The 20,889-nt window shown below is 35.6% G+C and overlaps 1 protein-coding gene across 1 annotated transcript in view; it reads right to left on the bottom strand.

Annotated features, from left to right (window-relative positions):
* The window catches only part of LOC149833412 (Vacuolar sorting protein 39), an 84,326-nt gene extending 64,981 nt beyond the window's left edge, over positions 1–19,345 (bottom strand). The window contains exons 1-2 of the mRNA XM_090015100.1: positions 17,990–19,345; positions 17,295–17,570 (exon numbers count right to left, since the gene is read on the bottom strand). Of these exons, the coding sequence (XP_089871226.1) occupies positions 17,295–17,570; positions 17,990–19,111 (1,398 nt within the window). The 5' untranslated portion in view covers positions 19,112–19,345. The remainder of the gene's footprint in view (positions 1–17,294; positions 17,571–17,989) is intronic.
* Positions 19,346–20,889: the final 1,544 nt, after the last annotated feature.

The following is a 20,889-nucleotide window of genomic DNA, read 5'->3' as shown; positions in this document are numbered from 1 at the left end:
GTGATCATTGGAATGTGATCAAATGTTCTGATCTTCTCCCTCTATCAAGGAGTAGGTACACCATGTATTGAGTTCAGTCATTTAACAAGCATCCAATTATCCCAAACAGTGGACAATATTGATGTTCTTAACATGCACGCGGAGGGCATGCAATTGCCTAAACCAATTACGGATACAGATATTAGACGTGCATCCAATAATGAACTTTCATGGACAATGCAGACTTTGATGGACATCAAAGGTTCTCATGGCTTCTTCTCATTCAAAATATTCTTTAACTTGAGTATAGGTTAAAGGTTCCACATATGAATGAATTAATGCAATGAATGCCTTGTATTTTGGAGAAAAATAGTCATAAGACACAAACTTTTCAAGTGGTTTAGAAATCCTAGATGACCTTCTAGTATGAACTTCAGGATATTTCTCTAGTGCATATGGTTGGTTAAGGTCCCTATGCCTAGAATATTGTAAATAGTTTTTGTTCCTATGAGTTTGCTCTTCAGTAATTATATTATCATGACCATTATCAAGATCACATTGATCTATTATATCAAGACCACTATCCGGGTCACATTTATAATCACATTTTTCATGACTTGAACTTAAATCAAATAAAAAGAAATATTCATCTACTTTCTTCGCCTTTTTAAAGTCAAATAAACTTTCTTTTTCTAAGGTCACATTACGTGAATCATATAATTCTTTATTTTTAGGATCAATGCACCCGTAGCCTTTTTGGTTTTTTGAGTAACCCAACAAGGAATAGCTCGAGGGGAGAGTTTATCATTTCTGTTAGTAAAAACAAACATATTGCACCCAAAATTTCTTAGTCTAGCATAATCAAGAGATACTTTAAAGAGTTTTTCAACTAGTGTTATATTTTGCAAAGAAGAAGGCATTTTATAGATGAGATACATAGCAATTAGGGCTGCTTCAGCCCAAAATTCTTTTGGCACTTGATTTGTTATAAGTAGAGTTATGGTTGTTTCCATAATATGTATTTTCGTTCAACCAAACCATTTTGTTGTGGTGTATGAGGACAAGATCTTTGATGTGTAATATCATGCAAATTTAGATAATCTTTAAATTCCTTTGATAAAAAATTCTCCCCCTGAATCTGTGTGGAAAATAGAAATATTATTTTAAAACTTATTTTTGACCAAGTTGTGAAATATTTGAAAATGTGAGAAGACTTTGTATTTATGTTGGAGGAAGTAGATCCAAGTAAAACTAGAAAAATTATCAACAAAAATCACATGCATATTCACCCTTTGATATAACTGGTGTGAACCCCCAAACATCTAAATGTATTAGCTCAAGCGGTCTAGAAGAAAATAAAGTTCTTTTATAAAATGATAATCTCTTCATTTTACCTAGAATACAGTCGTAAAATTTTGAGAATTACAAAAAAAATTCAAATTTGGAAAATGTTAAATTTTAGATACATTAGGATGACCAAGTGTTATCGTTGCAAAATTTTACTTTTGCAAGTCAAACTGACCTTTGAAAAAAATTTATGAAAATAACTCGCCTCTGTTTTAAAATACGGGAAAATTCGGTAAAATGAGACTCGCTTGTCGGTACGAGGTTCAACCGTTTCTGGCGTCATAACCAGGGGTAATCGAACCAAGGATCAATCTTATGCTTTGTTTTGCTTAAACTTGTCTAAATCGATGTTCTATTCCTAAATGCACAAAGAATCAGGCATGTGCTATAAACTTTGAAAAAATGCAGATAAAAACATGATGTATGCTTCGAATATTTGGAAAATACTTGGAAAAGAGATGATTGAAAATCGTGAATCACATTTGAAAAGTCTTTTTGAAGAAAGGAAAATCCATTTTTGAAGAAAAGAAAATCTTTTTGAGAAAATCGAATTCTAGAGAAAGACTTGAAGAAAATCGATTTTTGTTGAGATTGAATTGGAAAACATCAAAAGGTATGGGCGTGTGGCCCTGTGAAACTCTTTTCATGATGCGGTCTAACTTAGATGAATGAATGAATGTAATTTGCAAAAGTATTTTCTGAAGAATTTGAGAAAAATCTTTGAAAAAGAGATTTTTATACCTTATAGAATTTAGATGAAATAAATTCTTTACATATCCCTCACTATGGCCACGAATATATATTGAATAAATTTCATTTAGTTCTAAAAGAAGGAAATACTTAGAAAAGTTATGAAATATGCAATGATTTCTGAAAATAGCCTAAGAGTGTAGGTTGTTTATGGCTTAAAAGAAGATAATAAATCTGGATATTGTTCGTATTCTGACTATGGCAATGAATACGAACTCAATCGAGTTTACCAACTCCTCAGAAGCGGATGCATGTGCCATTCGTGTAGACCAGGTTTGAATATGCATCAATCATCATCCATCACACATTAACATTATTAAAAAAATAAACTATATGCAATGCAGCCCTATTCTAAGTAGAAAATTAAATTCTTATTCCATTTTTTTTACAATTTACATCAATAATAAATTAAAATAAAGCAAAATACAGTCTTGAATGTCCCTGCAAAGCTAGCAAACTGGTTAATGGACAAATGTCAACTTTTCTCGATTTATCCAACAATATCTGAAATTAAGGGATTTATCCGGATATAAGCATTTTTCTATGTTTCCCTGAGATAAACATAATAAAAGATTATGCTAAATTGAATAAATAATAAAAATAAACAACTTTAAAATTCAGAATTTTGAAAAAATAACCAAAATGCCCCTGAAAACAAGACTATGGCCTTGAAATCAGGATTTTCAGAAAAGATTTTTGTAAAACTTTTAATTCAAAGATCAAACGGATTCAAATCAACACCAAATCGGGTGTGGAGCAACCTAACATGATTATGAACATGATCAAACCCTAAAAATATAAAACTTTTCATTAAGAATTCGGAATATCATAAAAATATCAATGTTTGCCCGTGTTTCAGTTGAATCGGGACTCTGCGGGCATCCTTTTTAAATGATTTAACTAAATAATGTATCCAATGAATTTCAAAATTCACGAAAATCGACATGGACACTTCTAATAACCTTAAAATTAAAGTGCAATCAAAAAATATATTTTTGGCATTATTTTGATATGAAAATTAAATAAAAACCTAAAAATATGTGATTTTGCCCGCGGGCACATACTTGTCACAGTGTCAGACCCGAATCAGGCATCAAACAGTAATGAAAAACAGTAAAATTTCACATGGAGAAATTAGACATCTGAACAAAAATATTCCCTTTTACAGATCGGAAAAAGCATCTTCGGTTAGGAAGATATCGTTCCGGCAATATGCGCTTGATTCCGGTGAATACGTAACGGCTCCAAAAAATACAGTTCTGATTTCGGCTCAATTAAAAATAGTAGACAGAGTTCAAAAATTACAGAAATCACACTGATAAAACTAGACATGTTGCTGAATCCGTGACTTTTTACGGATCGTCAATCAGATCTCCGGTTAGAGAAATGATACATAAATGATACATAACGATCACGCAAGTTGAACTAGAGCTTAAATGATACATAACGGTCACTGTAAAACAAATTCTAATTTCTGACATAGGAAAATTTTAAAAATTTCATAAAATATACTAGACATCATAACGGACCCACTGCTTTCTACGAAACGGATCTCCGATGAGGGAGATATCACCTCGGCGAACCATACTTGTTTTTGTACAACGTTTGCATGGTACAGGAACCAGATTTCGGTTTCTGGTTTTTTTAGCAGAGTTACAGAACTCAAAATAATCCAATTTTTTTATGAAAAGTCACTGACATATGCACGATTTAACCCTAAAAAATCAGAATTTATTGACAGGAAAACACACATGAAATAACGTTGTTTTCGTATGCCCAAAATCGAGAACGCATATTATCACTAAAGCACATGAATAAACCTAATTTAAGCATGTAAAAACCATTAAAAAATGCAAATGATGTAACGAATCATGATTTGAAGATTAAACACATAAAACAAACATTAATATGATAAAAAAATCAAGGAAGCACAGTTGAAATTTGATTTAGCCATTTGAAAGAAGGATTTGATCCACAGAGGGATCGAATCTCATCTTTTCTTTGGCATACTCGTAAAAAACAATATTCCAAGTTGTTTCAACAGATTAAAAACGTGGAAATCACCCTCACGCAGCCTTAGATCATCTTATTGGATTGCCTTCACGATTCTTGAGCGAAAACAAAGCTAAAACTCAATCTCAAGTGGGGCGGCAATGGCTAAAATAGCAAATAAAGCATTAAAACTAATAAAAATAACAAAAAAACTAAAAGAAATCTCACCTTGGGGGAGCTGCAACAATGGAGGAAGGAGAGGTTGTTGGAGGAGAGAGAGGGAGCAAGAAGAGGAAGAGGAAAAGATGAGGGGGTCGACCCCCCTATGCCCCTTTTATAAAAAATTTGGAACTCTTAATTAAAGAGTTTTCTTTTTTTTAAACTCTTTTTAATTGAATTAATTAAGGGGGGCGGTTTTTTCAGCTGGGTTTTACTTTTCAACATTCCTAATTAGACTCTAATTAACCTAATTGAGTTATAATTAATCTTTTAAAAATATCTCAAATGTGGGGCCACCTAGGTGGGCACACATTTGATTTTTAAAACCCTAAAAAACAAAGTTAAAAACACTAAAGTGAAAATGGATTTTTAAAATCAATTTTGACTCTTTTAAACTTCTAACCTAACTAGAACGTTGACTAATCCTAAGTTAATCAAAGTATTTTCAAATGTGGCGCCACGTAGTATGGGCCCCACTTGTTTTTCAAAAAACAATTTTAAAAACTTGAAAATAAAGGGATTAAAAACAAGTTTTTCAAAAAAAGGTTCAAAACGAACGGTGAAAATCAAAATTTTAAATCCTCTAGAGTCCTAGATGACTTAGAAATCTCTCAAATGTGGTGCCAGGTATGTGGGCCCCGCATTTGAGTTTTTGAGCAGGTTAAAATAAAGGTTAAAAAAGGTTTTTGAAAAGGATGAGAATAAAAGCAAAGGATAAAATTCGAGAAAATTAGAATCCTAAACCAACTGAAACTCTGAAACAGAGTCCTGAAATTTTGAAACTCTTAAATTTTGGTTTTTGAAACACAAACAAAGAGATTTTGAAATATTTTCTAAGAGATTTGTAAAAATGAACGAAAGGACGAGACCAGGGTCAGAGTCCTAATCAACTGGGACTCTAGGATAAAGTCCCAGAATTTTGAAACTCTTAGGATTGAATTTGTTTTCGAAAAACAAGTGAAATAAAAGTAAAAAGAAAAAATCAGAGTAGAGTTCTGGACAGACTGAAACTCTGGGGCAGAGTCCTAAAATTTTGAAACTCTACAATAAAGTCCTAAAATTTTGAAATTTGATTTCTTGAAAGATGAATGAAGAAGTTCTTGAAAGATTTTCTAAAAATGAAGTCAGGGCTAGAGTCCTAATCCAACTGAAACTCTGGAACAGAGTCCTAGTCCGACTAAAACTCTAAAATTTTGACTTCTTTCGAAAGATTTTCTTAAAAATGAGTAAAAATAGCAATGAGAGATAGAATCCTAATCCGACTGAAACTCTATGAATAGAGTCTTAGTCCGACTGAAACTCTGAAATTTTAGGTCAAAATGAAAGAAATTTACGAGGGATAAGACTACCCTTGGCTTAAAACCAAAATGAAATTTTGAAAAAGATTTAAAAAGTAAAAAGACAGAGTCTTGAATCAACTAAAACTCTGAAATTTGAGATGTTTGGATGAAAGAAGGGATCCAGAAGCGACACCACCTATATGGGTCTCATCTGAGAATTGAGATCAATTAAAAATTGAGTTAAAAACAAATCCAGATCGCTTTCTAAAAAAAATATTTTAAAATAAAGAAATATAAGATCCTGGGGGTTGACAAATAGCAAATGTCGATTTAAAACCCAGGTTTTTTAATTTGATTTCGAAAGAAAAGTTTTAAAACTCAAATTTGGATTAAAGATTTTGGAAAAATAAGAATACTGGATCTCGATGATGACATGCAATGCAATGAAATGACATGAAATGGCAAGCAATGATATGAAATGAGACACAAAGACAAACCCTGTATGAGGGATTTGAATTCCCGGACCCATGACGGAGACAAAGAATTGAACATTTCTGTTCGAAGACAAAAATTGATGATTGAAATTAAGCCAAAATGGAGATTGAATTTTGAAATGTTTGAATTTAGGGCGAAATTTGAGCTTTGAATATCCCTGGCTCAGATGTCGACCCACTAGTTTCCTGAAGGATTTAGAGAGTGGGTCCTAGTGGCAAGAGGGAAGGGTTTGTGAGTGAAGGTGGAAAATTTGGGGTGTTTACACTAAGTAGTTTGTGCCATAAATCCAACTCTCTTAACATTATAACAAAAGGTATCCTTGGGTATTTCCAAAATATACATGTAATAGAGACCTTCTCTATGGCCTTACCCAATCAACTTCCCTGACTGGTGATCTTGTACCCAACAACAGGATTTTATCCATGGTCAGATATTTGTGAAACTGATAAGAGATTTAAATTTAACTTAGGAATATATCTAACTTTTGAAATGGTAAGGATTTCCATAAGTTGTGATATTGATATGGATGAACCATGAGGTTTGTTTTCATTGGTCTCTTGTGAAGAGCCAACTGAAACCACATTCTTTTCCTCCCTTCTTCTAAACTTTGGGCATTGAGGTTTAGTGCGCCCAGGTTCACGACAGTTATAACAAATAATCTTTTTTCTATCATAATCATTGTCTTGCTTCCAATAAGGCTTGTTATGATGCTCATTTCCTTGTTTTCAAAGAGGTGGCTTATAGGGGTGCATGTAGTTTTCTAGTCTAGAGACGGCCAAAACAGAGTCGTCATCATTTTTCAAATAGTGCCCTTTTAGCCTATTCTCTTTCATACTCAATTCTTTGATAGTGTCAACAATAAAGGGTACTTTTTCTCTATGAAGAAGAGCTTCAAACTTCGGTCTTAAGCCATTTATAAATTGATAGAAATGTTCTGCATCAAGTTGCTTTTGTTGGAGCTCTATACCTTCTAGGCAATGCAACTTAGGCTCAAGAATAGATAATTCTTTCTAAAGTTCGGACAATTCATTGTAGTATTCTCTAATGCTTTTGTCTTTTTGAGTCATTGTCCAAACTTTATTTTGAAGATTGCACACATATGCAATATCCTTAAGAGAATACATAATTTTAAGGTATTCCCAAGCTTTGTTGGCATGCTCAAATTTTGAGACTAGAGCAGTTTTTAATATCCACGCTATTGATTAACCAAGACATGATCTTGGCATGCCCCATTCTCCACTCTTTCTACTTTTTCTCATTCTACTTTTTCTCATAAGTGGCTAGTGCCTTAGTCTTCTCACCATCAGCAAGAGGCACATCTTTTTCGTTCTCTACCTTTTTGAGGACTAGTATAGGCTCTGGATCGGAACCATCAATTAATCCCCATAATCTTTTTTCCCATATGTGGTGCTTCGTTATTGAAGACGACATTACAAAATTAGTATCATTCAGTTTCAAGGATACGATGGTGACTTTTTCATTATCATCCATCCTTACAAAGTAGAGAGAAAGAGAGAAAAAAAAGATAATAGATGATAAAGGAGAGAGTAGTAGTACGAGCACACAACCACGAAGATACGAGCACTTGAATCACCAAGAAATTCTTTATTTCTCCCACAAGCAAGGAAAAAGAGGCGATATGCAATCCTCAAGAGTCAAGAGCGAACACGCTTTGATACCATGTAAAGAAATGCAAGTCTCCAACAAGATCCACCACAACGCCAAAGTGAACAAGCCAAAAGCCACAAATTGACTCACTCACAAAACCCACACAAGGGGCAAGGACCAGAGGCTAAAATAAATAATATTTTATTAATGACCTTTATGCAAGAAGCATATATAACGTGGGGGCTTTGCCCCATATTTATACACAAAAGAGGACTCTATAGAGAGTTGTTGGAGTCCCAACAAATCAAAATAGAGTTGTTAGGACCCCAACGACTCTTATGTTTGACTAGTCAACATGTGTTGACTAGTTCAATTACAAATAAAATAAAAGAAAAAAAGAAAAAAATATATATTTATATAAGTATATATACATAATATATATATATAAATATATATATACAATTTTAACAATCTCATCTCTAACTTCTATGGGCTTTGATTAGTTAAGAAAACCATAGCCAGCTAAGTATAAATGAAATTGGAGAAAGATCACTCTCCACGCAAGTTCCTAGTAAAGGCACACTTCCACCTAAGAAACCATGGAATGAGAGCGCCTACAAATAGTCGCTGAAATACCGATCACCCATATATGGAATGGCTTGTGCCACCTAAAAGTCAGATGCCACGTGTTGCCCTTGATGAACCAATAGCTATACCTAAGATAATATACCAATCTATACCTTAGTCAAAAGTGCTAGGTGAGACTAGTCAGCCTACTAAATAGAAAATAGAAAACATATGCAACACAATTTATGAAGTTAAGCAACTGAAAAAAACAACATGAACGAAGCCAAACAATTAAAACATAATTACATTTCTAACATTCAAATCCATGTAAGCAAATATTTCTTTAATTATGTCACCTAGAGACCCACAAAATAATATAACTACTTAAGATAAAAATATAAAAACATAAAAAAAACAATGAAGAACCTAAATGTTTCAAAATATACATCCAAAACATGATTATAATATTTTAAACATTATAAAATACAAATATAATTTATCAACCTTGGTGTCCTACCACCTAGGTACCAGCCCAGGTGCCTAGGCACTCCCAGGAGGTAGACTTGTGCCTAGGTAGCCCAGGCATCTTAGGCAGGAGCTTAGTCAGGATTTTAACTACATAAATCTATACAAAGACAAACTCCCTTAGTCTGTACTATGTGTCATTTCACCTTGTGAGGCCATGCTCACTAGCACCACCATGTTGCTGGATCATGTTCATTGACATCCATCCCAAATATTCAAAGGTGAGTTACCATGAAACACATATTTTCTGGTTGTGTTTACAGCTTTTCAGAGTCCCAGCTGGCTTCGGTGGTTGGGCTTTGGGTGGGCCTCTGAAGATCAATTAAAAGGTTGATCAAAGAAAATGCAAATCCTATGGTATCAGCTCCACCTTTTAGGAACTACTAGAAGAGGAGAATGGCAGAGATTTGAGAGTTGATAGTGAAAGAGAATGAGATGAGGGATCAGCTAGCATGTTCGAGTGAGAAATGAGAGGGGAATGAGAGTAATTTGAGGTAGGAGGGGGGAAATCTCATATGCTTAGAAGAGTTCTAAGTACATGAACCAATCTCTAACTAGGCAGGATCCCTAACTAGATCCAAATCCACCCTAGAACTCTAGAGAGGCCAACTCAAGAATGAGTTATTTGACTAGGGGTGTCAACGGCTTGGATCTGGTTTGGACACAGGTGGATCCAAAACTGGATATAAATTTGAGGTCAGGGTACTGAGTCCAGACTAGGGTCTGCTTGGGTCCGCCATGAGGAAAATCATGTCGAGTTCTATATGGATTACATGGATCCAGTCCATACCCTATAAAATAATATTTGTTCTCTTTTACATTGAAAAAACACAGTCTTAATAGGAACTTAGGTTGAACCCGGGTTTGGTATGAAATTTTGCAAACTATACCTGCCTCCATATATTAATTAGAACCTTTGCATTCGATCCAGATTTTAACCGAACCTTCTTTATCACCAAACCCCCTTATATTTGACTAAAGGCCTTGAATTCTTACAAATGATTGCACGAGTCATATTTATAGGCTTCATGGCTACAGCAAAAGACAATAAAGTCCCTCATTACAATTCCAGTTCTCAACCGAAGTACATTGGACCCAACCCAAAGAGCCTACCCAGCTCGGTGAACACTCACTTACACTTGGTCCCAACCTCTACTAATGACAACTCCCAAACAAGCAAATCAGAGTCATCCAACCCATGGTTTCATCCATAGAGTTGGTAACAACCCACCACGCTTCCAATTTGTCTTTTCCTCATGACATGCGATGTAGGCAAGTTGTATGTATAGCTCGGCTTCACTTCTCATGTGGTTTTGGAATGGTCTTCTATTAGGTGTCCTTGCACCTCCTTCATTTTTGGAACCTCTACACAGAGTCACCCGTTTTATATAGCCCATCATCCCAATACAAGGAATTCTATAGAAAAGTACACTAGTTCCCATCCCCAAAACAAGAAAAGTACAACATTTTTCTTATTTTTCCTACACTACTACTAGCCGCATATGACTCAAAAACAGGGTGATCTCCAACTTCACTTCTATGGTGAGAAACCATGAAACTAGTGAGAAAATACAAGTGCCTTTACCCTTGGTATATAGTCAAACACATCTTGTAACCTTCCTCCATGAGTGTAGTATGGGACTTGAAGGATAACCCTTTTTTTGTCTTACCTTCACTGCAGAAGATTGATTGCCCATTGAATTCAACAAGTTGTATTAGTATGAGCCTCACCAAATTATCTTCACTCGTGCGAGACTTCCCATAGGGAGTAACCGGCTCTTCAAAAAATTTTGCAAGGCTCACGTCCATGAGTAACTGGTCCAAGGTTGAACATGTTAAAATATGTTATTTTTGGGGATATATGTATACATGAGTACATATAATATATATATATATATATATGTATATGTTTTCATGTAATAGGCAATGCCCTCTAGGGGCATTTTGGTCATTTTGTACCTATGTAATAGGCCTTGTCCATTAGGGACAGATTTATCTTTTTTATTTTTTATCTGTTTATTTTCTTTTTTGGCTTTTTGTTTTTGTACAAGGGCTCTATGGTCAAAAGACCATAGAGTAGTTGGGAGTTGTATATTTAGGACTCCTTGTCCCCATTTTCTTTAGAGCTTTTCTTACGCATTTTATGAATATTATTTTGTTTATTTTATCTTATGAGATCTCTTTTGGAGTGATTTGTGTGTGCCTTAGTGGCTCTTTTGTATTTTCCCATTAGTGGCTTTTGTATTTGGCTTGTGAAGCTTTATATTTGTGCACACTTTGTATTCTTGTAAACCCTTAAGAGGCATTTCCTTGTGCACACTTTTGTTTCATTACAGCACATACTAGGCATGTACCCATGAAAAAGGTCGCTAAATTGGCATCCTCCAAATTTTGATCTAATTTTTTTTATTTCATCCTCTTCTTGAGCAAGCAAATCGACAAGCTCAATTTCTTTTGCTACAGTTACCTTCAAATCTACTACTATCCCTTCCAAATGCTCACATCTTGCATTGAATCTAGCTATCCCCTTCGGTAATTCTCCCATCCTTGTATACAAATCACCTTGAAAGTATTGGATTTCTGACATTTTACAATCAGTCACAAGTCACAATACGCAAGAAATTTTCTGCTGCTGCAAATGACTGCTCTTTTGTTGTAATGAACTGAACAATACAGAGGTGTTATAAAACAGTTTTGAGAAATTCTTTCTTTGGTCACTATCAACAGATTGCCAGCTAGGTACTGTAAAAAATTTATAGGATTTTTAGGAGGTTTCTAAGGGGGTAAAAATAGGTATACTTATGGGTTCAGTTTTTGTGACAGAGTGCAGTTTTATCAGTCATGAAAAACAGGGTTTAGGAACATGGCTATATCTCAAGATTGAAAAATATAATTGAAACAAGGTTTGAAACTAGACACTTAGGGCTAACTCGTGCGAATCGGATTTTTCTCTGCTACAGTTAAAAAGTTCACAGATATGAAAGTTCAGGGATTTTTAGGGACTTGTGCAGTTTTGTAACAGAGTAGGTGTAATATCTCGCAAATTTTTGCCAAGATATATATTAATAAACAAAAAAAATTTATTCATATATGTATTTTGCTACTTAGATTAATGCCAATCTACATATATAGGGGCTGACTTTAAATGGATCTGGACATGGTCCAGGATCCATTGACCAAGACCTATATATATATAAGGGCTGACATCAATATGGATCTGGACATGGTCCAGGATCCATTGGCTGAGGCATATATATATATAGGGGCTGACACTAATATGGATCTGAACATAGGTCATGGGTCCACCAGCCAAGACCCATAGTCCATCCATAATAGGATAATTTAGTCTTTAAAATAAATAACAAATTTAAAACTTTATGATAACGAAAGTATATACCTATATATATATATATATATATATATATATATATATATATATATATACCTATATATATATACATATATATATATATGTATGTATGTATGTATTTAAAGATAGAATAAGGAGTTCTATTTCCATAATCTTAATTAAGAGGAGTCCCTCTTGCTTTATAAAAAGGATTGTGCCTCTCTCTCTCTCTCTCAACATCGATTTTAGAGAGAGAGAGAGGGCTAAACTGAAAAAGGAAGAGGGGCCAAAACCGAGAGAGAGAGAGAGAAAAAAAAAAAGTCTTCTACTCCAACGTCTCCTCTTTCTTTTACGAATCCACAAGCAAAGGTACGGGATTCTCTCTTCATTAATCTGAATGGGTAAGGTGTTTAGCCCAGATTGAATCAAGCATGGGTTTGAGAAAAACCAAATATGTGTTTCCACGCACAGATTTTGGATTTATCAAACCTTGATTCTTCTCTGCTGATCTGGATATTGATTCCCTGTTTTGGTTTTGATGGGCCTAAAGAAGTGAAACCTATGTGTTTTTGGACTGGTTTCACGTTGGGTTTATAGATATTAAATTTGTTTAGGATTTAAATTGTGTATACGTATATGATGGCCTGCGTGTTGCTTGGACTAACTTCTCGTTGTTTCTGAATTTCTTTTTCATCATGTACTTCAAATCGTTACCTGTGAATCAGCACAACTGTTTTCAAAAGAATCAATTCCTTTTCTAGTTCAAAGAACGGGAATCCTGATTGGTTTATGGTCCAGAAATTAAGTACTAGGACTGAGGAAAACAGTCTGGTATACCTAGTTTTCTGGACTGTTTATTGTCAGTAATGATCAGGAATATGTTAGACCAAGTTTTCTGGACTGTTTGTTGTGTGCACTATTTGTTGTCAGTGCTGATCAGGAATAATTTTAGAACATATGTGTGTGGTTATGCTGATACTGAATTAGGTATGTCAGCAGGACGATGTGTGTTAGTATATGCATGTAGTTAGTTCTGTTCATGTATTATAGTGTTAAAACTGTTCAATGCATGATAGCTATTAGATTTGCTCATGGTTATTAGATCTGCATGTACATAATGCTTATTAAATCTGTTCCTACATGTCGTTTTGTTGGGACTGCATAGGCAGGTCATTGGTTTTTCAGAAAATCGAGGAATACATATATATATATATAGGTCTGCGTTTTTCTGTTCTTGAACAAGGTTCGCAGCAGGGATATATATATATATATATATATATATAGAGAGAGAGAGAGAGAGAGAGATATGTTTGTGATTTTCTGTGTTCTTGAACATATATATATCTGTGTTTTCTGCATTCTAGAACATATATATGTATGCATTTTCTGCGTTATTAAACAGAGTTCACAGACGAAATATATATGTCTGTGTTCTTGAACAGAGTTCGCAGTATATATATATATATATATATATATATATATATATATATATATATATATATATATATATATATATAATGTCTGCAATCTTTAACAGGGTACGCATCAGGTATATAAATAGATATATGTCTGTGTAATTGAACCGGGAACACAGTGGATTTATAAACTTTTAAATTTGTGTTTGGGTTTAAGATAAAAATTTGTTTTTATTTTGCAAAACCAGTTTTGGAAATTTGAATTTCTGGTTGGGTTTAATACACGCATATATTTTTTCTGCAGGGTTGATATTCGAAACTGTTATACATGGTTGAATATGCATCCATCAAATTTCTGTGATTGTACCATGAGTTGTATTATGAACATGAAAATTTGAATATTTATGTGTGCTTCATGTTCACTGAAATTTTTGCAATGTTATCTTATTGTGGTAATGTATGAACCATTGTTGGGTCGTTGAAGGCCATGAGCATGTGTTGCTTATGAAATATTACATTGTAAATTGCATTGCAAAACGATTTGTTGAAAATTTGTTTTTTTTTTAAATAATTACATTGTTGATGTAATAGGGCAAGGGCACCAATATGTTAATGCATGTTGATTTGCATGACTCTAAATTTAATTCAAACTGGTAAAAGAGACCAAACAGTGTAATAATTTTATTCTTATGTCACATGGGTGCGGGTGCGGGTGCGGGTGCGGGTGCGAGTGCGGGGTGCAGCACTTTGAAATATATATATATATATATATATATATATATATATATATATATATATATATATATATATATATATAAAGTTCAAAAGTTGGACATAAATGACATGGGGTGCATTGACCACACCGGGTGACGCACTCGCACGTGCACCCGCGTTGTGTCCCGTCGATGCGGGTGCGGCACCGAGTTGGCCGAGTCCCTATGACATAGTTTTATTCTTTCATGTCCCTCTGAAAGGTTAGGAACCTTGGATGGCAGTCACGAGGGATCGTGAAGATACTAAATATCATATGCATTTGTTGTCTCCAAGAACCCGATGTGTGGTTCGTGTTCCCGGCCATGGTTGTAAGGAACTTTCGTAACTTTGCCTGGAGATGTTGACTCAACTGTAGTTATTAGTATACTAAGAAAGTGGTGCCAATGAATGTTGATTTCTTTGTCATCCCAACATTAGGTGATGATTTTTAATGTTCTGATTGATGGTGATGATTCCTGGTATCGGTTGAGGAACAAATGTAGAACTCAGTAATTAAAATACAAATTGTGTGGTAAGTTACCACTGGGAACTGCCTTGAACCTCATGAACTTGTGCATTAAGTATGGATTTCGAGAGGGTCTCGTATGAGAACTTCAGTTCTTACCTAATTTTTAAAAATCTTTTTCAGGTACTGAGGCACCGTGGGTTATGATCCGGTAGCCCGGGTTCTGACGTATATGGGATAGTTTGTTTTTATTTTGGAAACTGTGTGAACCTTCATTGAGACTATTTGATTAAATCAATTCAATTTCAGTTCATGGATTAAATTCTTATTTCTTTGTCTGAATGCTGGTTAGGGTTGTATATATTAAATTTGTAATGTGCCTCGAATCCCTTAGATGTTTTCTGCAATGTTTAAAAAAAAATTGCATTTTTCGAGGGTCAATTAGGCGTCATTACAGAAGGCTTAGGACAAGGTTTGGTAAATCCAATCTTTCATCAGCAACAAGAATGCAATTTCAAAAAATCAAAATTCTAGCAACAACTAGACTCCTTCAGTAATCCTCACTCCAAATTTTGGTATTTTGTAACAATTTCTTTTAATCTAAACTTGATTTTTCAATTCAAAACAAATTTTGCTATACAAAATAGGAACATAAACTAAATTTGAATATGCACCCAATTTTATCAGACTTTTGGAGCTAAGCACAACTGCAATTTGAACAAAATAAAATTTTAAATTCAAGCCCAATATCTGAAGAATCTGTCCTCCAAATTTCATCCACAGAACATACACGACCAATTTCCAGCAATCCAATCTTTCAAATGCATTTTTCTGCAAATTTTTGCTACAAATAGAACTATTAAGCACTTTCTCGCCATATTCCTATGACAAACAGCCAAAAATTCAGTCTCTTCATACTACTAAATGTGAATTATGATAGATCTATGATACGAAAGCACAATCCAACCTCATAGTGGCAAGAGAACACTCGGGTTTACTCGGATCAATCAATACAACTACACAGAAACAATCAAGATATTGCCAGAATTTTCAATTCAATAACTCTCAAAACAATTCTTCTGATTTACACTCTAATTTTGATCTAAGAAGTGAATTTCCATATCTAATTGTGAATCCAGAGGCTGATCACATGTTCCAAAGCAAATTTACTCAAAACTATTGTCGATCTATTACGATCTATTCATGTGAATCTCACGTGAATTTGGCATTTATCTACTTTCATTTTCAATTAATTCACACCACTACACTTTAGATCTACTTTAAATCAACTCCAAACTATTGTGATTCACATGAATTTCATTTGATCCACATGAATTTTGCACAATCCACAATAATTTAATAGTGAAAATGAAGGATCCCACCAAATCACTTTAATTTCATGCCAAGGAAGGTCAATATTGAGGAATTAACTTTCATTCTTCCCCAATCTACTCAATCCTCGTCTCATCTCCATCAATTCTATGATTTGATCATGTTCACAGCATGATCCAAGCTAATCTCACATCAAAACTGATGCAAAAACCCATTTTCAAGCTCAACATGAAAATCGGCTAAGGCGACTTTTTTGAATTTTTTATAGAGGCTGAATTTTGATGTAGGATCAATGCTTTGATATCAAATTTGATACCAGCTCCACCTTTAAGGAAGCACTAATGGAGAAGAATGAGAGAGATTTGAGAGTTGATAGTGAAAGAGAGTGAGACAGGGGGATCAGCTAGTGCGTCGGGGTGAGTGCATACGCCATATTTATAGGCTTCGTAGCTACAACAAAAGACAATAATGACCCTCATTACCATTCTAATTCTCAACCCAAATACAATGGACCCACCACAAATAGCCTAGCCGGCTAGGTAGAGACCTTCGCATTCCGTCCCAAGCTCTACTAATAATGCCAAATCCCAAACAAGTAGATCCAACCCATGGGCTCATCTGTGGGTTAAGTAACATTACAGTTGAGTCTTTCTAGGGCATCCAAATCTTGACCAAATCATCTTGTCCAAATTCTTCATCAAAGTCTTCATCATGTGTAGGCCCTGAAGTCCATGCATGGTTGACAAGGTAGATTTTTTTGCAAGTCTATAAACATCAAAGTTGAGTTCCTTCCCAAATACCAAGTTGAGTATTCTAGTAGCTAAGGAATTACTGTCTTCAAAATTGCATACAACTAGTATTCTAAAAAGTACTTTTACATATTGTTAATTGGTTCTCGCACATTTTCATCTCATAGCAATTATATGATTGGTTTTCCTATTTTTCATCAACACTCAGAATCTTTGGAAGAATATAACACTAGTAGTTTATTCCTCTTTTTCAAAGGCTCACACAGAAAAACACCCAAGAGTTATAGTCCGACAAAGAAGTGTGAAGATGGATAAGATAACCAGATTTGAACTTGTGATCTATAAAGATGCATATATTTAAAGAAATAAATGTGCAAGCAAGAGGAGCTTCACCGTAGCAGAAAACATGTTATGCATCATTTACAAGCAAAAGGGAGGTAAAACAAAAAAAGGAAGTGAGGAAAATACCAGAAAAGACCAGCGATTTGGATCCCGCATTATAAATGGAAAAATTTCTGATGGTTGCATGGTTTCTGACTGCAGGAAATGATTCACAGCTTCCTCAAAATGCAAATCAAAAAGTAAAAGAAACCCTACTTGAGCATGCACCAAAGAGAGCATATTTTTGGTCAGACCACCTTCAGCTTCCAATTCTTCCGCTAGACAGATGGCTTCCTTAATATTTTTCTTTCTCAACAGATCCTTAATCTGTTCTTCCAGCGATACTTGCCGAAAGAAAAATACCTGCCATAGAGAGAGTACAAGATGGTTACTATACAAAGGAATTTGATCCACCTAAAACAAGGAAGTAGAACGCAGGCATATCAGTGGAATAGTAAGCTTTGTTTCCATAACAATAATGCTTAAATACCTAAATCAGATTAAAACTCAAAATGCAAGCCAATGTACATGCTCTTGTCTTTTTGGTCTTTTTTGGGGGGGTGAGTAACATTTTCCTGCTAATCAACATCATCACTACCATCATCGGAAAAGACAAAACTACTAAAATCAATATTTGAATCAGCGTGCCTCATCTCGAATCTTAATCATGTTTGTATTTCTCAATGAACAAAAGGAATTCATAATCATGCATATAATGACTCTTGTTTAAAAAATGGGGTTGGAAGAGGAGAAAACCGCCCTTCTTATTGGAAAAGAAGTACCTTATCCGACATTGCACAAACGAGGAACTCCTCATTCCCACTGTCATCATCTGCAATAACCGAACGACCGGTTCTATCCCTGCATAAAGAGATTGATTGAACGAGAACACCTGTCCTTCCGTGGTGCAAGTCGAGTTTACCATCCTTAAAAACAACCACATACATCGATATCTGGCCCACAGATTCAGGAACGTGTCTGAATATCAAACTCCCACCAACTGGCTGGCCTAAAGCATTCGAAGCGATCCCCACGTTATCGACCATCAGCAGCACCTCCTTGCGTCTATGCATAGCTCTCAACAAGGGCGGCCCCGATGACTCCGGAAAAGAAAAAACGGGACTACTCTGCCCCGTGACACACGAGAAGAGCGAATACCCATCAGCCGTGCCAATGATCACCGAATGACCAATCCATGTCATAGTCAAAACGGCATCCAAACTCTGAAATTCTCTGAAAACCGAGACCATAAGCCCACCATAATCGTAAACCCTACCGATAGCATCCGCCTGACCATTCACCCCTCCAGCCAACCGCATCTCACACAACACCAGCTTCCTGTTAGCGAAGACAGCAAATTGCGGATGGACCCTGAAGTGGAAGCCACCAGTGCGGCCGTTAAGCCTACCTACTCCTCCCCACGACCTCTTCGAGGGATCCTCAACGCCAGTTTCGGTAAAGCTCAACTTTCGAGCTACTGAGCTAACTCCCTTCAGAAACGCTAATTTTTGAACCGGCGAAGACAAATATCGATCCACCAAATGCAAGAAACCATCGGCAAGGACAAGAATCCGACCGATCTCCACGACAATGATCACCAATTCCACCGGAGAATTGCCGACTCTGACGCACTTGGGCGACGAGACTTTCGTAGACGAATCGCCTAGATCTGGATCGCCATCAGTCCTCGTCAGTTGCTGCTGCAAGGGATTGAACGCGAAGGAGAGGAGGATTCCAGAATCGGAGCCCACGTAGACCATGGTTTCGGAGGAGGTCGTCCAGATCGCCAACGAACGGATGGAGAGTGGGGAAGAGGGAGAGGAGAAGCCCGGGATCCGGGAGAGCTCGACCTCAGCGAGAGCTTCTAGAACCGTCCGATCGCCGGACTCGACGACCCTCGCCATATCGGGAGTGTGTGTTAGTTAGGGTTCGCAGACACCCATCGTCCGGAAGAGGAAGAGGAAGAGGAGGAGGACTAAGGAACTAGGGTTGGTTGGTGAAAACCACAGAGACAGACGGACGGACGAAGCAAGCACGTAAAACCTTTGGATTCTTCTTTTTCATCTTATTTTCGTTCCCTCCACCCCACCCCACCCAGTGGTCGGCAAAGGAGACGCACCTACCGTTCTCGCCTTTCCGCGGCTGGCTGCAGGGTCTACAACTAGTAATTGTCAAAGATTATAAATAAATATATAAATCATAAACGTGATTCAAGCTTTTAAATTTTATTTATTAGTATTTTATATATTTAAAAATATTCAATTTATAATTAAAACTATATACATGGCTTATCAAGGTATTTTTCAAAATGTTTTGAGCTTAACTGGACTTATTTAAATAGCATATGAAAGTGATTTCTATCAAAAAAGTATTTTGGTCAGAAATAATGAGTAGATATTTTAACCTAATATAATTAGTAATTAATGAGTTATTATAACAATGATTTGTTTAAAGATTAAATAATGGATTTTGTTTAAGCAAAAGATAGGATTTTATTTAGTAAAAAGAATTGGATTTTTATATTGGGTACTCTATATGGGTTTGACCCAAACTAGAGTTTTTACTAAATAATATACATAGAATATAAGATTTTTAAAAGTAAAGAGAATTACATTTATTCTATTTGTAATCTTGAAATAATATACATAGGATATAAGACTTTTAATTTTACTTCAGAATATGATTTTCTTCATAACCCCATTTAGGTTTTTGAGGCAAAATGGATCCAAACCGAACCTAGTTTGGAATGGGCTCACAAGGGGGGTAGTAATAGGTTTAGTGGGGCCAATAGGGCACCCGACCCCACTTATCCTTCTTCCTTTCTCAAACCCAAGGGTCGACACCGTCATTTTTGTCACTCTTTCTTTTGAGTTTTGAAAGAAAATCCATCTTATTCTTCCTTCACCCTAGCTGACCCTTGCATTGGGATTCATGCATATTCTTTTAGGGATTGATGTCTAGCAGAGCCCCCTATTTATGCCTAGAGGTGGTTTTTTCCTTCTCCATCTTTTTCTTCATCTAAATCATTTTTTTGAGTCGGTTTCTCCTAGCTGATTCACTTAAAATAGGCTTTTCTTTGATTTCATGCCTCATTCTCAGCATTGAGAATCGTGTACAGTAGATTTGTGCTTTTTTAGTCACCGCCATTAGTGCCATCTCCATCATTGACACCTTGTTCTTCTTCCATTTCTCCTTTTATAGATTGATTATCCCAAGAAAATTGATTCCTCTTTAGGAATAATGCATTGAGAAGCATGCAACAACAATTAAAGGTGTCTTGGAATGTGTGCTAATTGTAGAGGAAGCCCAACATAGTCAACCATCTCAGCCCTTGTCATTTTGGAGTTGTTTGGGCCATTTTTTTAGGAAATCACCCTACCCAATCTCCGATTCATGTTGATTTTTATGCATAGATACTTTTTGGTACCAACTCATTATGTGTGTAGACATGTATCACTCTCCGTCAGTGAGTGAGTGCTCCTGCCAAAGTGTAATTATTGTTTTTTCCTTGGTGTTGCACGTGCACAACAAGTATTAGGTGAATCGCCAAAGGAATGATCCATTGCGAAATTTGTGAAACCCCTTGGATTTACGGGTTTCACCACATATTTTTACTGGAGCTACAAAGGTAGAATCCCTTAACTAAACTTGTAGAATGATGTCCTGTTAGTGCATACCAATT

This window comes from Nuphar pumila, chromosome 7, assembly GCF_984573655.1.
Source record: "Nuphar pumila chromosome 7, dmNupPumi1.hap1.1, whole genome shotgun sequence".
Taxonomy (NCBI): Eukaryota; Viridiplantae; Streptophyta; class Magnoliopsida; order Nymphaeales; family Nymphaeaceae; genus Nuphar; species Nuphar pumila.
This window is presented reverse-complemented; position numbering and strand designations above follow the sequence as displayed.